Below are 18,205 nucleotides of genomic sequence, written 5' to 3' on the forward strand. Positions count from 1 at the left end.
GATGTTCTGGAGAAGGGTACAGCCAGAGTGAAGTTGCTGCTTTCTGCCCGTCTTGTGGCGTAAAAGCTTGTTTCATGCTGTCCTCGAAGCGGATCCAAGTGTGGTACTTTGACAATATTGGCCTTATACGTACATAACAGTAAGGCCACCCACATCCCTCCTGTGTTGAAGGCTCTGCTGAAATGACAGATCTATCCACGATGGGTCCAGGCGAGAGATGAGACGTCTTGCTCTGTTCTCCACTCTGTCAAGCAATCGCAGATGAGAGGGGAGGCAGGCAAACCAAGAAAGTGGAGCATACTCAAGGTGTGAGTGTACTTGTGCCTCGTACAGAATCTTTCAACCCCGTACTGTCAAGCAGATGCGAGATATAGCGTAGTGCTGTAAGCTTCCTTGCTGCCTTGTTTGCTAGATTTACAACATGGTTCTTCATGGTTAGTTTGAAGTCAAATTTCACCCCAACGATATCAACTTCTTCTCCAGGTGCCAACACCCTCCCATTCATCCTTACTACTGCACCAACATTACCATCATGGTGCCTAGAGACGATCATCATTTGCGTTTTCTCAGGTGCAAATGTTACTTGCCATCTAGTTCCCCAAGCTGATGTAGCTCTTAGCTGGTGATTGATGTAGCTTTGAGCAGCTGGCATTTCTTCTCTTGGATAAGTGAATGTCAGTGTACAGTCGTCTGCATATGCATGTGATTCTGGGATGAGATGAAGAAGGTCGTTGAAGTAGACATTCCATAACAATGGTCCCAGCACGCTTCCTTGTGGAACACTTGCCCCAACAGGATGTCTTGCTGATTCCGTTCCATTGAGAACTACACTTAGAGATCTATCATGAAGGTAATCACTGAGGAGACATTGCGTAGAGCCTGCAATTCCCAGTGCTTGAAGTTTTGCTAAGAGGCCCTGGTGCCACACCCGGCCGAAAGCACCAGCAATGTCCAGTGCTACCACACAGTTGACTTTGGATTCATCCAGTGTCTCTATCTCTCTCTATCTTTATCTTTATCTCTATCTCTCTATCTTTTTCTCTCTCTATCTTTATCTCTCTATCTTTATCTCTCTATCTCTATCTCTATCTTTATATCTCTCTCTCTCTCACACACACACACACACACACACACACACACACACACACACACACACACACACACACACACACACACACACACACTCTCTCACTCTCTCACTCACTCTCTCACTCTCACACTCACTCTCACACTCACTCTCACACTCACTCTCACACTCACTCTCACACTCACTCTCACACTCACTCTCACTCTCTCACTCCACTCCTCACCTCACTTTCCTCCTCCTCTACTCCTCTCTCCACTCACTCTCTCTCTCTCTCTCTCTCTCTCTCTCTCTCTCTCTCTCTCTCTCTCTCTCTCTCTCTCTCTCTCTCTCTCTCTCTCTCTCTCTCTCTCTCTCTCACACACACACACACACACACACACACACACACACGCACATGCATGCATACACACACACACACACACACACACACACACACACACACACACACACACACACACACACACACACACACACACACACACACACACACACACACACACACACACACACACACACAGATTATTGTCCAATGTTGACTGTGCCTTTCAGGGCAGGAAAGAGATTAGAGCCAATAAGGCATTTAAATTACTGGGAATACCTTAGTGTAGAGGAGAGAGATGCATGATAATATATATGGGGAAGATGCTTGAGAGCCTGATCCTAAATCTGCACACTGCCATAGCAGCATACTGGAGTGTGAGATACAGGAGAATGTGTGAAATAAACCATGTGAAAAACAGGCACATATTGGTCACAATAAGAGATAGAACAAGAAGGCATAATACTGTGATTTTGTAAATGGTTCAAGCCAGACCGAGACGTCACTGTAAACTCCTCTCTCCTATGTGCTGGTGTATAATAAAAGAACATTGTATCAATATTTGTTGACTCAAACTGTTTAACACTACCACAAGATATCAGTAACATTGCTGGAACAAGTGTAGAAGTTTTTAAAGGAAACTGGACACGTATCTCTGCCAAGTGCCAGATCACCCAGGCTGTGATGAATGTGTGGGTCAACAGGCTTCTGGCAGTAACAACCTGGTGAATTAGGCATGCACCAGACAAAATTGGCCAAGGACCAGGCTGCAAATACGGGAAAACTCACGAAAGCCTTCAAAGGTACTTGGGGCTAGATTTACTGGAGAGAGATGAGCCAGAGGAAATTTTGGTTGTACATTCAAAAAAAAAAAAAAAAAGATTCTTTGATTACATACATGTAATGAAATTGCCTTTTTTACAATGGCAGTTTCATAACCAATGAGGTTGACCTTTGCTACATCCTAAATTGGTGTGATTTGCAAATTTATTAGGTACTAATTGAACCTTATGTTCTTGAAGTAAAGTCATTCACAGAAAAAGCCTTTTCTTACATAGGGAGTAGATTGTTCAGCAGGTTGTTAATGTCTATTAAGAGTCTGGATTCTATTCATGCTTTAAAGTCTCAGCTGAAAACAAATTTCTTTTTTCCAGAGTTTATGATCACATTCACTCTTGAATATAAATTTTGGTATTTCTTCCTCATCATTGTTGTGGCATTTATGGCTTGGTGTGCAAGCATTTGTGAATTTCTTGAATGAAAAGGTGCTTAGAAATAACAGAATCCCAAATTATTATTATCATTATCACTCTTACTTAAGCTTATGAGTATTAGCTCTTGCTCTTGGTATTGCCTCTTAGCTGTTATATCTATTTTTAATCTCTTCTATGGAGTTTGCTTCCATTGTTCTAATAGAACTGTTTGAAAGTATTTTTATTGCCACCACATTGTAAGGCTTCCAGGAAAACCATAGCATCAAATATATGATGTGAAAAGAAGTGCCTATAATTTAGTACTGGTTGCTTAATTTTGTTTTCAAGATTAACATTAAATAGATCAGTCAGGAAAATAGATGAGAGCATCAGCCTTACATCAATCCTTGGTGTTGCTAAGAGTGGGGAGTGTGAAAGTGTTCCTGACACTCTTTGTAAAATTATAGAGTATTTCTTGTGTTTGTTTTTTCTTAAAACATTCAGAGAGAAAAATGACTAGCATGCTTGAAAAATAATATTTCTGAATATAATCAAAGACCTTGCATGTATGAGAAGATTATAGGGTTAGTACATTGTATCATTTTCATATCTTATGTTGCAAATTGATGGAGACTCTTTTTCTTCAGAAATTAACATAAAAGTAGCTTCTGTAAACTTTGATAAATTGCTTTTATAATGTCTTCACGGTTGTAGTACAGTGGAACCTCGGCTTACGAATGCCCCACTATGCAAATTTTTCAGGATACGAACAGTCACTCGATCGATTTTTTGCTTCTGGATACGAACGAAATGTCAGGATGCGAACTTCCCCCTCAAGGGAGGTTCCTTGGTGAGGGGCTCTTGATCAAGGGACTTGGATCTGTGCTCCAGTTCCCTAAATTAATAATAATAATATTATTATTATAATAATGCACAGGTACTAATAATAATACACTGCAGCAGGCCTGTTGGCCCATACTAGACAGGTCCTTCACAATCCATCCCACTAACAGAATATTTTTCCAACTCAATTTTCAATGCTACCCAAGCAATAAGCTTTGATAATAATGCACAGTGGCCAGTGGTCAGTCGTCACGTGAGGTCACAGACCCTGAGCTGCTTTGGGGATAAGCGTGGACGGTTACAAAACATGGCTTGCTTCTGCAGTGTTTTAAAAATTGAGGTTGGAGAGTTGAAGGAGGAGGTCTTGCTTCTCCAGGAGGAGATTAGGAGGCTGAAGGTCCACCTCAATGGGTCTGGGAGAGAGTGTGAGGTGGCTGGAGTTGTGGGGAATGAGGGTTCTAGCAGTGAGGTGCAGTCTGTCTCTCGCTGTGAGGAGGCTGTAGTTGGGGAGGTAGCAACGGCTACCAGCAGTGAGGTGCAGTCCAGCACCTGCTACAAGTGGCGAGTGGTTCACAGTAATGGGAGGCGCATCAGAGTAAGGAAAGTTAAGAGTGAAGATCTGAAGGTAGGAAATCGCTTCTCTGTTCTTCAGGATGAATGTACTTCAGTGGCCAGTGAAGGTAAGGGTACTACTGCCCCTGCTAATGGAGGTAAGCGCATTCTTGTGGTTGGTGACTCTCAGGTAAGATATATTGACCGTGCTTTTTGTAATAGGAATAAGAAGATGAGAGATAGAGTGTGCTTCCCTGGAGCTGGTGTTGGGGACATTGTCAACAGGCTGGATAATATCATGTCAGGTAATGGGAACAAGCCCATTATCTGTCTCAGTGCTGGTGGAAATGATATTGGGAAGGGTAGGAGAGAAGAGCTGCTAGATAAGTACAGGTCAGCTATAGATTTCATTAAGTCTAAGGGAGGGATCCCAATCATATGTAGCATCTTGCCTAGAAGGGGAGTAGGAAATGAATGGTTGTCTAGGGCAATTGGTGTAAATTGCTGGCTAGACAGATACTGCAAGGAACTTGCAATCCCATTCATTGACAACTGGAACAACTTTTATGGCAAACATGATATGTATGCAAGGGATGGGGTACATCTCTCTGGGGCTGGGGTGGTAGCACTTGCAGACTCGATTGAGAAGGCCATTGGTGAAATGCCTATGATTTTAAACTGATGGAAGATAGAGGTATGGGTGTGTGTGGGAAACAAGCAGGTTGCAACACTTGGGTTGGAAACAGTAAATGTATAAAAGGCATTCAGCATGAAGTTATAAATAAAGACAATAGATCAGGTCAGCAAACAAAGGGGGACAGCAGAGGGCAGCAAGGGACTAGCTCCCTTAAGGTTTACTATACTAATAGCAGGAGTGTAAGAAATAAGATAGATGAGCTAAGATTAATTGCAAGTGCAGGAAACATAGATATTATTGCTATAACAGAGACCTGGCTCAATCTGAAAGATAGAGAGATGCCCTCTGAATGTCACATACAAGGCTATAAATTATTCCACACTGACAGGGTCAACAGGAAAGGTGGTGGAGTAGCGATGTATGTCAGAGACAATTTAAATTGTTGTGTTAGACAAGATATTAAATTAGAAGCGTCAGCCACTGAATCTGTTTGGTTACAGCTTCTCGAGGGCCGAGAAAAACTAATTTTGGGTGTGATTTACAGGGCCCCAATTCTTGATAGGGAGTGCAGTAAACTTCTATGCGACGAAATTCGTAAGGCATCTACATACGAAAATGTTGTGCTAATGGGAGATTTCAACTATAGACAGATTGACTGGAGCAATTTGACTGGAAATTTAGAGTCAGGTGACTTTCTTGATACGATCCAGGATTGTTTTTTAAAACAGTTTGTGACAGAGCCAACTAGGGGAAATAACCTCCTTGACTTGGTTCTTGCCAGTAGGGAAACACTAATTAATAATCTTGAGGTTAATGATGAGCTTGGGGAAAGTGATCACAAATCACTCAGTTTTAATATATCATGGAATTCCCCTAATAATGGCAATCAAGTCTCCGTCCCTGACTTTCGCTTGGCTGATTTCATAGGACTGAAAAATTACTTAGGTGGGCTGAACTGGAATGACCTGACTGAGGGTCAGGTAGGTGGTGATGGTTGCTGATATGATGCTTTCCAGGGCATAGTTCTAGCTGCTCAGTCAAATTATGTTCCAAATAGGGAAATCAGATCAAACAAAAATGATCCTAAATGGATGAACAATAGATTAAAATATCTGATTGGTCAAAAGAGAGGCATATATAGGCAAATCAAAAGAGGAGAGGGGCAATTAAGAAATCGATATATTCAGTTAAAGAGAGAAATAAAAAAGGGAATTAGAAAAGCAAAAAGAGATTATGAGGTTAAAGTTGCAAGAGAATCGAAGACTAACCCAAAAGGATTCTTTCAGGTATACAGAAGTAAGATCAGGGACAAGATAGACCCACTCAAAAGTTCCTCGGGTCAGCTCACTGACAGTGATAAGGAAATGTGTAGAATTTTTAACACATACTTCCTCTCAGTTTTTACACAGGAGGATACCAGCGATATTCCAGTAATGATAAATTATGTAGAACAGGACGATAATAAACTGTGCACGATTAGGGTCACAAGTGACATGGTCCTTAGGCAAATAGATAAATTAAAACCTAACAAATCCCCAGGCCCTGATGAACTGTATGCAAGGGTTCTAAAGGAATGTAAAGAGGAGCTTAGCACACCTTTGGCTAATCTTTTCAACATATCACTACAAACTGGCATGGTGCCAGATAAGTGGAAAATGGCAAATGTGATACCTATTTTCAAAACAGGTGACAGGTCCTTAGCTTCGAACTATAGACCAATAAGCCTAACCTCCATAGTGGGAAAATTTATGGAATCAATAATTGCCGAGGCAGTTCGTAGCCACCTTGAAAAGCATAAATTAATCAACGAATCTCAGCATGGTTTTACAAAGGGGCGTTCCTGCCTTACGAATTTATTAACTTTTTTCACTAAGGTATTTGAGGAGGTAGATCATGGTAATGAATATGATATTGTGTATATGGACTTCAGTAAGGCTTTTGACAGGGTCCCACATCAGAGACTATTGAGGAAAATTAAAGCACATGGAATAGGAGGAGAAATTTTTTCCTGGATAGAGGCATGGTTGACAAATAGGCAGCAGAGAGTTTGCATAAATGGGGAGAAATCAGAGTGGGGAAGCGTCACGAGCGGTGTTCCACAGGGGTCAGTGTTGGGCCCCCTGCTGTTCACAATCTACATAAACGACATAGATGAGGGCATAAAGAGCGACATCGGCAAGTTTGCCGATGACACCAAAATAGGCCGTCGAATTCATTCTGACGAGGACATTCGAGCACTCCAGGAAGATTTGAATAGACTGATGCAGTGGTCGGAGAAGTGGCAGATGCAGTTTAATATAGACAAATGCAAAGTTCTAAATGTTGGACAGGACAATAACCATGCCACATATAAACTAAATAATGTAGATCTTAATATTACGGATTGCGAAAAAGATTTAGGAGTTCTGGTTAGCAGTAATCTGAAACCAAGACAACAGTGCATAAGTGTTCGCAATAAAGCTAATAGATTCCTTGGCTTCATATCAAGAAGCATAAATAATAGGAGTCCTCAGGTTGTTCTTCAACTCTATACATCCTTGGTTAGGCCTCATTTAGATTATGCTGCACAGTTTTGGTCACCTTATTACAGAATGGATATAAATTCTCTGGAAAATGTACAAAGGAGGATGACAAAGTTGATCCCATGTATCAGAAACCTTCCCTATGAGGATAGACTAAGGGCCCTGAAACTGCACTCTCTAGAAAGACGTAGAATTAGGGGGGATATGATTGAGGTGTATAAATGGAAGACAGGAATAAATAAAGGGGATGTAAATAGTGTGCTGAAAATATCTAGCCTAGACAGGACTCGCAGCAATGGTTTTAAGTTGGAAAAATTCAGATTCAGGAAGGATATAGGAAAGTACTGGTTTGGTAATAGAGTTGTGGATGAGTGGAACAAACTCCCAAGTACCGTTATAGAGGCCAGAACGTTGTGTAGCTTTAAAAATAGGTTGGATAAATACATGAGTAGATGTGGGTGGGTGTGAGTTAGACCTGATAGCTTGTGCTACCAGGTCGGTTGCCGTGTTCCTCCCTTAAGTCAATGTAACCTGACCTGACTAGGTTGGGTGCATTGGCTTAAGCCGGTAGGAGACTTGGACCTGCCTCGCATGGGCCAGTAGGCCTTCTGCAGTGTTCCTTCGTTCTTATGTTCTTATGTTCTTATAATTCTATTTACTTATGTGTAGGCCCTACTCACATCCAACCCCTCTCACTCGTGTAATTACCCAATACAAATTTGAAACTACTCAAGGTTTCAGCCTCAATAACCATACTAGGCAGATTGTGCCACTCATCAACATAAGAACATAAGAAAGGAGGAACACTGCAGCATGTCTGCTGGCCCATACTTGGCAGGTCCTTCACAAATCCAGCCTACTAACAAGGAACGCTACCCAGGCAATAAGCTTTAAAAATCCTATTTACTCCCGTGCAAGTCCCACTCAGATCCAACCCCTCTCACTCATGTATTTATCCAACCTAAATTTGAAACTACCCAAGGTTTTAGCTTCGATAGAACCTTGGGTAGCTTTAACCCTTTGACTGTCGCGGCCGTATATATACGTTTGCGAGGTACCGTGTTTGACGTATATATACTCATAAATTCTAGCGGCTTCAAATCAGGCAGGAGAAAGCTAGTAGGCCCACATGTGAGAGAATGGGTCTGTGTGGTCAGTGTGCACCACATAAAAAAAATCCTGGAGCACGCAGTGCATAATGAGAAAAAAAAAACTCCGACCGTTTTTTTTAATTAAAATGCCGACTTTGTGGTCTATTTTCGTATAGTATTTGTGGTTGTATTCTCGTTTTCTTGGTCTCATTTGATAGAATGGAAACTATATTATAGAAATGGAGGTGATTTTGATTAATTTTACTATAAAAAGAACCTGGAAATGGAGCACAAAGTACAGGAAATGTTTGATTTTTGCCGATGTTCAAAAGTGAACAAATGATGTCATTGTCCAATAAATGTCCAAATAGCCATTCTAATATGCAGTCATGAATGGGTTGATGTAATTTTTACAATTATTACAGTATTGCAGTAGTCTGCATAACAGTAAATCTTCTATTTTTTGTTTGAATAAAATTTCAAAATAAAAAGCAAGAGTAATATCACAGGGACCTGGAGACATGACTGATGAACAAAGAAAATGTTATTTTAGAGCCAGGAATGTCTGCATTGTTCATTCTGGACCTTATTTTGAAATTGTCATATTTTTTAATTTTCGTGAAATTGGCCAAATTGCAAATTTCTGACCATGTTATTGGGTAGTTGAAATCGGTAAATGGGCAGTTTCTTGTACTCAATCGATAGAAAAAATAGAGTTCTGAAGAAATAGTTATGAGTTTGGTTGACTGGAATAACGGAATTAGCCGAAAATAGGGCTCAAAGTGGGCGAAATTGCCGATTTTTAAATATCGCCGAAGTCGCTAACTTCGCGATAGCGTAATTCCGTCAGTTTTCCATCAAATTTCGTTTTTTTGGTGTCTTTACAATCGGGAAAAGATTCTCTATCATTTCATAAGAAAAAATAATTTTTTTTTTTTTTCGAATATTTTGCGACACCAGAAGCAACTTCAGGATTTGGCCCTTCGACAGTCAAAGGGTTAAAAAGAGATTGGACAAATATATGAGTGGGTGGGGATGGGTATGATTGGTGTTGTGGGTACATAATAACATTAGAAAGGAGGAACACTGCAGTAGGCCTGTTGGCCCATACTAGGCAGGTCCTTCACAGATCCAACCCACTAACAGAATAAACGTACCCAAGCAATAAGCGTTGACAATTCTATTTACTCATCTTGACTGTGTGCTAATGTAATTACAGGAAGCTGACATCGAAGAAGTGCTGAACACTGACAGTGATGCACCTGTTGTGCATTCCTTGAGTGATGGTGAAATTAGATGAACTGTGATATATAAATAAGCTGTAGAGTTGATATTAGCATCATACTGAAGTATTTTGTCTTGCCTCCTAAGAGCAGGAATTCTGCTGGAACAGATTAATGCCATTTCAATTAATTTAACTGAGGAAAATTGACTCAGCATACGAACAAATCAGGATACGAACGAGGTCACGGAATGGATTAAATTCGTAAGCCGAGGTTCCACTGTATTCGATATTTTTGTTTTACCATCAGTCTTTTGTTATGAAAGTCAGATATGAAATTAATTATAATTTATGTCTTGTATAAAAACAAGAGTTTTTTTTTATTTTCCAGATTCAAATGTCATTATTGTCCATTTGCAAGCAACAGTGAAGATGCAGTAAAACAACACAGTAGTATCAAGCATCCCAAACTGCAGAATGAAGTACTAAATGTTTCACAACGATGCAAAGTCTATAAAGGTGATGAGCCAGTATCCAGTAATGATATTAAAGGAGAGAATGACTGGGAGAAATGTAAACCTGCTGCTGTTGAGGGTGAAGACACTGTATGCACAAGAGAAGAAACACCACAAGGGAAAACTCTGATTAAAGGAGCCCAGGTTGCCAATTTAATTGGAAAGGTAATCCATACTACAGATTTGAAAAATAAAGTGAAATCAGATGTTAGTGAAGATATTACAGAAGAAATCACACCCATAGAAGAGACACCGAAGTCGTTTAGTTGCCCATTCTGTCCTTTCACAATAAGTACAGCATCAGGCCTTAATCAACATAAACGTAGTAAGCATGCAGACACACGTCTCTTTATGTGTTCTCATTGTAATGGGCGCTTTAACACAAATTTAGATGCACTACGCCATCACAGGTGGAAACATCAACTGCTTAAGCCAAACATTACCCACCTGGTTTGTGACAAAACAAATGAGGATGGAGTTCTAGGAGAAGGAGACACTAGTCCTGTTGAAAGCAGTGAAGGTTCTGTTTCATCAGTGCCCATTGGCAGCAAGTTAATAAAATTGTGTCCTGGTCCAAAACCAATAAGATCAAAAGCAAGAAAATCCTTCACAAAGCCATCATCTCTGATATCTAGTCAGGTACAAGAGACTGCCACCAGTGAATTATCAACTCCTGGTAGTCAGTTTTCTCTACCATCTGCCAGTCTTGAGTCTGAGGTTAGTTATAGCTGCTGTCATTGTAACCAGCGTTCAAATAAAGCCACTATAGATGATCACATAAAGAAGCAACACAGAGACTTACCTTATCAAGTAAGAAAGGAAGAAGGTGATAAGATCTTCACAGAGGTGTATATATACAAGTGTATACATTGTGTTGCAGAGAGTATATCTCTTGCTCAAGCAATGGATCACTGGATTCAAAATCATCCTCTAATAGATTTTAAAATTAAAATGGTTTTACGGCATCATGGAGAAGTTTCAAACCAAGTAGTGAGTAGCACAACTGCTGATAAAGAACTGCCACAAGCAACTTCAGAAGCTGCCAAGTGTGATTCTATGGCACAAGACACAGATGTCAGCACAAGTGACAGTGGCATCAGCACTGCAACATCCACAGGCGTTGCCTCTAGCACGGTCATTACCAGCAGCTCAGAAAGTTCAATTATCAACCCATTGCATATTGCAAAACGAAGGGGAAGTGGTAAGGACATGAAATCACCAAGTAGATACAGTGTAGATACTGAGGAAGAGGAAACAGTTGAAGTTTGTGAAATAGTAGATGAGAATGAATCTCTTGTGCAGTCAAGTTCAGAAAATGAAACTGAAGATTTAATATACAAGTGTGGACTATGCAAGAAAAGTAGTGAGAAGCTAGAAGAACTTAAAGCACATATGAAAAAAGTAAGTAATTCATTGATTTAATTTCATGTAAAAAGCAAATATTTTAAATTTTGTAATTTTTCAACCAGTTATTATTGTTTCCAAAGAATGTTGTTAAAAAAAATCATTATAGAATTTTATTTTATCAGATCCATGCAGATAGACCAGTAAAAGTGAAGAAGCTACGACGAGAAATTTTTGAACAGCTTTTCCGTGCCGAATATGAATGTGGTTATTGTGGTGAACGAGCCCGTCACCGCCCTATCAATCAGCATCACAAATCAGCCCATGGCATCTTACCTCTTAAGATTACACGCTTGCCAGCACCTCCAAGAGAGAATATCTATTTCAGGTTAGTTCCAAGATATGTAGTAAAGATTAAAGCCTAGACATATCTATTAGCCTTTTATTTAAACTAAGCAAGCTGTAGTGACTACAGAGTCTTCGCTGTATTAAAGACAACCTTAATTTTACATATATTGACTTCAAAAGAAGGTTCCTGGGCACTGTGAAGAGGCTCTTTATCTGAGGAATTAGACATTTTGTCTTCTTCCTTGAACCAAATATAATTATACCCACCTCCCTTTCCCTTGTGTGCCCTCCCCTCCCCTCTACATTTAATCTTTGGGGATATTTTCCTTGTAAATTACAGCTCCTAAGTTGAGGGAAAGGGGATTTTTGTATCATTCCATTGAGGACATTGTTGGTGGTGATGGTGTTTGCCATGGAATTTGGTTCATGTAGAGATGTGCCAGAGTTTCATAGGGCAACTTCATGTGTCTTCAAGTGACAGGTGTATCTTTGAAGGCTGCACGGAGGTGGCAGCTGAAGGGGGTATACCTCTCAGCAGGTTTCTGGTTGCCCTTCTTCTGTTGATTGATGTGAGATTGCTATCCTGGATTACTAGTCTGTTGGCATGAAAGGTAGAGAGCAGGTCCCATGCAGTATCAGCACTGCCAGCCATGTTGAGGTACTCTTGGACATGGAGGGGAGGGGATATAGTCCCTCTTTGTTTCTCCTTGGAGCCAGTCCTCCTCCTTTCCTTCCTCTCCCCAACCCCTTTTATATCCAGAAGAAAAAACTCCATCATGGACAATCATATCCATGATAAGCTCTTCGTATCTTCTCCATGCCCATTATCTATTCCTGATTTTAAGTTTCTGATTTCTTTCTTACCTCCACCATTCCTATTATTGGTTATTTTAATATTCATCATTTCTTTTGAGAAGGTTTTCATTATGGCACATGGAGACCAATTGGAAGCTTTTCTCACTTCTCATCCCCTCCATGTTTTAAATGACTTGCACTCATACTCTTACTTGTCTAGATCGTTCTATTTGCTCTGCATCTAAAGCACTAGACATTTAGTCTATGCTACCTGATCTGTGTAACAAAGATCATTTCCCTGTTCTTCTCATTCACAGCCTGACCCCTTGTTACTCCTGTTGACAGTTTGAGCAGGCAGTTTGGGCATTTAACTCACACCATTCATCTCTTCTTAAGGTTCCTCCTTCATCTTCTTTAGACGAGTTGTTACAAATTTTTGTATCCTCTGTTTTTAACTGCAGCCTCAATTGCGATCTTCCCAAACTTCCACAAGACATTCCTGGAGATGTGCACCCTGGTAGTCTCCAGCTTGCACTTGTACAATGTGATTGAAACATGCTGCATGGGGTCATTACCATTATAGTAGAACCACTCATGGAGTCCTGGATTTTAAGTGAGCAAGGGCAGTTGCCCCTCATGTAATTTGAAAAGCAAAATGTATAGGAGGGCCCCACTTTATGGCGATTTGCTAATACATATACAGTGGACCCCCGCATACCGGACGCCTTGCATAACGGACAATCCGCATAACGGACAATCCGCATACCGGACGCTTTGATCGCTAAAATTTTGCCTCGCATACCGCCCAAAAACCCGCTCAGCGCCCTTCGTCCGAGACGCGTCCAATGTGCGGCCTGAGCCAGCCTCATATGTTCCGCCGGTGGCATTGTTTACCAGCCAGCCTCCGCGGTAACATTCAAGCATACAATCGGAATATTTCGTATTATTACAGTGTTTTCGGTGCTGTTTCTGGAAAATAAGTGACCATGGGCCCCAAGAAAGCTTCTAGTTCCAACCCTACAGCAATAAGGGTTAGAATTCCAATAGAGATGAAGAAAGAGATCATTGATAAGTATGAAAGTGGAGTGCGTATCACCGACCTGGTCAGGTTGTACAAGAAACCCAAATCAACCATCTCTACTATTGTGGGCAACAGAAAGGCAATCAAGGAAGCTGTTCTTGCCAAAGGTTTAATTGTGTTTTCGAAACAAAGATCGCAAGTGATGGAAGATGTTGAGAGACTCTTATTGGTGTGGATAAATGAAAAACAGCTAGCAGGAGATAGCGTCTCTCAAGCGATCATAAGCGAAAAGGCTAGGAAGTTGCATGAGGATTTAATTAAAAAAAGGCCTGCAACTAGTGATGATGTGAGTGAATTTAAGGCCAGCAAAGGTTGGTTTGAGAGATTTAAGAAGCGTAGTGGCATACATAGTGTGATACGGCATGGTGAGGCTGCCAGTTCGGACCACAAAGCGGCTGAAAAATATGTGCAGGAATTCAAGGAGTACATAGAAACTGAAGGACTGAAACCTGAACAAGTGTTTAATTGTGATGAAACAGGCCTGTTCTGGAAGAAAATGCCAAGCAGGACCTACATTACTCAGGAGGAAAAGGCACTCCCAGGACATACGCCTATGAAAGACAGGCTTACTTTGTTGATGTGTGCCAATGCTAGTGGTGATTGCAAAGTTAAGCCTTTATTAGTGTATCACTCTGAAACTCCCAGAGCGTTCAGGCAAAAGAATGTCCTCAAGGATAATTTGTGTGTGCTGTGGAGATCAAACAGTAAGGCATGGGTCACTAGGGACTTTTTCTATAACTGGTTACACCATGCATTTGCCCCCAATGTCAAAGATTACCTAACTGAAAAGAAATTAGAACTTAAGTGCCTCCTGGTGTTAGACAATGCCCCTGGTCATCCTACAGACGTGGCAGAGCGACTTTATGGGGACATGAGCTTCATTAAGGTGGAAGTTTTTGCCTCCTAATACCACTCCTCTCCTGCAGCCCATGGACCAGCAGGTTATTGCAAACTTCAAAAAACTGTACACAAAAGCTCTGTTTGAAAGGTGCTTTGTAGTGACCTCAGAAACTCAACTGACTCTAAGAGAGTTTTGGAGAGATCACTTTAATATCCTCAATTGTATAAACCTTATAGGTAAGGCTTGGGAGGGAGTGACTAAGAAGACCTTGAACTCTGCTTGGAAGAAACTGTGGCCAGAATGTGTAGACAAAAGGGATTTTGAAGGGTTTGAGGCTAACCCTGAGAGGAGTATACCAGTTGAGGAATCAATTGTGGCATTGGGGAAGTCCTTGGGGTTGGAGGTTAGTGGGGAGGATGTGGAAGAGTTGGTGGAGGAGGACAATGAAGAACTAACCACTGATGAGCTGATAGATCAACTTCAAGAGCAAGAGGCCAGACCTGGGGAAACTGGTTCAAAGGAGGGGAGAGAGAAATTGAAGGAATTGCCTACTTCAAAGATTAAGGAAATGTGTGCAAAATGGCTTGAAGTGCAAACCTTTTTTGATGAAAATCACCCTCACACAGCTATTGCAAGCCGTGCTGGTGACTGTTACAATGACAATGTTGTGAACCACTTTAGACAAATCATAAAGGAACGAGAGGTACAGGCCACTATGGACAGATATGTTGTGCGAAAGAAGTCCAGTGACTCTGAAGCTGGTCCTAGTGGCATTAAAAGAAGAAGGGAAGTAACCCCAGAAAAGGACTCGACACCTCAAGTCTTAATGGAAGGGGATTCCCCTTCTAAACACTAACACTCTCTCTCCCCTCCTCCCATCCCATCAATCATCACCAGATCTTCAATAAAAGTAAGTGTCATGTAATTGTGCATGCCTTTTTCAGTTTGTGTGTACTAAAATTAACATTTCATGTGGTAAAAAATTTTTTTTTTCATACTTTTGGGTGTCTTGCACGGATTAATTTTATTTCCATTATTTCTTATGGGGAAAATTCATTCACATACCGAACATTTCGCATAACAGCCAGCCCTCTTGCACGGATTAAGGTCGCTATGCGGGGGTCCACTGTACTGTATTTAAAATTATACCCAAAAATTCATTTATACAGCTGCCTGAGTTACTATTATGGCCTCTGCATGCCACTCATGTTTGTTTACATTCTCTGTGATTATGTCTGGAAACTTTCCAAAGTTTCAAATATTTTAAAGTTATTATGTAATTTATATATACTCTGATAATTGTACTTATGTGTACCTGTACCTAAATACAGTGGAACCTCTACTTACGAGTGCACCAACGTGTGAGTTTTTCCAGATATGAGCAGTCGCTCACTCAATTTTTTGCTTCCAGACGCGAATGAAATTTCCAGATGCGAGCGGGCCTCAAGGGAGGTTCCTTGACACTGGTGAGGGGATCTTGCTCTTGATCTAGGGAATTGGATCTCATTTGTTTGTTGGACTACCTTATTGAAACTTGGGCAATGTATGATGGGAAGATGCTTCTTAATGTACACAAAAAATGAAAGAAATCAGACCATAAATAACGGAGTTCACTTCTCAGCCATTAGCTGCCCCTTAGCGGTATTTTCATGTGGTTTTTATGGTTGTATTCTCGTTTTTTTTTTATCTCATTTGATAGAATGGAAGATATATTACAGAAATAGATATGATTTTGATTGGTTTCACAATGAAAAGTACCTTGAAATTGAGCTCAAAGTAGCAGAAATGTTCAATTCTTTGGCGATGTTCAAGAGTAAACTATGCCATCATGAATGGGTTGACATTATTTATACAATTATTACAATAATGCAGTGGTCTGCATAACAGTAAATCTTCTATTTTTTGTGTGAATAAAAATTACAAATTATTTATATAATAATAATAATAATAATACATATAATAAAAATTTTCTTTCTTTTTCGGGTCACCCTGCCTCGGTGGGAGACGGCTGACTTGTTGAAAAAAAAAAACATATAATAATAGCATGATAATATAATATAATAATAATAATATACATATAATAATAATGCATGTATAATAATGTACAGTGGACCCTCCGTTTTCGTCAATCTCCGTTATTGCCAATTTTGGTTTTGGCCGACTTTTTTCGTCTATTTTTTGGTTCCGTTTTCGTCAGTCATACGGAACCTGTCAAGTGCCCAGCGTGCAGACAAAGCCACCTCCCACACGCATTCTCAGCCAGTGTAGCGTTGTTTCACGGTGAGTGAACATATCCTGCCAGGTCATACGAAACATTTTGTAATAGTCTATTGTTTTTGCCACTTGTTTTTTGTGTGTGTGCCAAATAAGCGACCATGGCCCCAAAGAGAGCTCCTAGTGCTAGTGATTTGGTAAAGAAAGTGAGGAACGCTGTAGAACTGGATAAAGAAATCCTAAGAAAATATGATAGTGGCATACACATTGCTGAACTCAGCAGGATGTACGGGAAGTCGCCATCAACAATCAGTTTCATTGTGGCAAAGAGAAAAGAAATCATGGAAGCTGATGTTGCGAAAGGGGTGAATGTGATAACCAAACAGAGATCCCAAACAATTGAAGAAGTGGAGAAATTGTTGTTGGTGTGGATCAGAGAGAAAGAGTTAGCAGGGGATAGTGTTGTGCAGTCTATAATTTGTGAAAAGGCAAGGCAGTTGCATGATGATCTCATAAAGAAACTGCCTGAAACAAGTGCTGATGTAGGTGAATTTAAGGCCAGCAAAGGCTGGTTCGAAAAATTCAAGAAGTGAAGTGACATACACAGTGTTGTAAGGCCTGGTGAGGGTGCCAGTTCAGACAAACAAGTGGCTAAAAAATTCGTGGGAGAATTCAAATGTTATGTAGAGGCCAAAAAATTCCAACCCCAACAAGTGTTCAATTGTGACAAAACAGGCCTGTTTTGGAAGAGAATGCCAAGGAGGACCTACATTACGCAGGAGGAAAAGACACTCCCAGGACACAAGCCTATGAAAGACAGGCTTACAGTCTTGTTGTGTGATAATGCTAGTGGAGATTTCAAAGTGAAGCGTTTACTGGTGTATCACTCTGAAAATCCCAGTGTTGTCAAGAGTAAATCGTGTGTGATGTGGAAGGCTAACAGTAGGGCATGGTTCACTAGGGAAATTTTTCTGGAATGGTTCAGTGAAGTGTTTGGCCCAAGTGTGACAAAATACCTCCTGGATAATAAATTGCTACTCCAGTGCCTCCTGTTAATGGACAATGCTCCTGCCCATCCTCCAGACTTGGAAGACCAGTTGTCTAAGGAATTCAGTTTTGTAACAGTGAAGTTCTTGCCTCCTAACACCACTCCTCTCATCCAGCCCATGGACCAGCAGATCATTGCAAACTTCAAAAAACTGTACACCAAAGGAATGTTTCAGAGGTGCTTTGACATAACCTCGGATTCTGAATTGACCCTAAGAGATTTCTGGAAAAATCGCTTCAGTATCTTCCACTGCATAGTCCTTGTAGACAAGACTTGGCAGGGAGTGACTTCCAGGACAATGAACTCTGCTTGGGGAAAATTGTGACCAGATTGTATCCAAAAAAAGGATTTTGAAGGGTTTGAGGCTGACCCTGTCGACCCTATGCCTGTTGTGGAATCAATTGTGGCATTGGGGAATTCCATGGGGTTGTATGTGAGAGGCGAGGATGTGAAGAGTTGGTGGATGACCACAATGAAGAGCTAACCACTGATGAGCTGCAAGAGCTTCATCTGCAACAGCAACAGACCACAGCTGAGGAAATTGCTTCAAAGG

The 18,205-nt window shown here is 40.8% G+C and overlaps 1 protein-coding gene across 5 annotated transcripts in view; it reads left to right on the forward strand.

Moving 5' to 3' along the window:
• LOC128689188 (uncharacterized) overlaps positions 1–18,205 on the forward strand; it is a 433,687-nt gene that overhangs the window by 393,513 nt on the left and 21,969 nt on the right. For 4 of the 5 annotated variants that reach the window (XM_070087146.1, XM_070087144.1, XM_070087148.1 and 1 more), the window contains 2 exons: positions 9,858–11,382; positions 11,511–11,713. In XM_070087146.1, coding sequence (XP_069943247.1) covers positions 9,858–11,382; positions 11,511–11,713 — 1,728 coding nt within the window. Of the gene's footprint in view, positions 1–9,857; positions 11,383–11,510; positions 11,714–18,205 lie in introns of those variants that run through there. The other variant, XM_070087149.1, reaches the window with a different exon arrangement.

The sequence above is a fragment of the Cherax quadricarinatus genome, chromosome 21 (genome assembly GCF_038502225.1).
Source record: "Cherax quadricarinatus isolate ZL_2023a chromosome 21, ASM3850222v1, whole genome shotgun sequence".
Classification (NCBI taxonomy): domain Eukaryota; kingdom Metazoa; phylum Arthropoda; class Malacostraca; order Decapoda; family Parastacidae; genus Cherax; species Cherax quadricarinatus.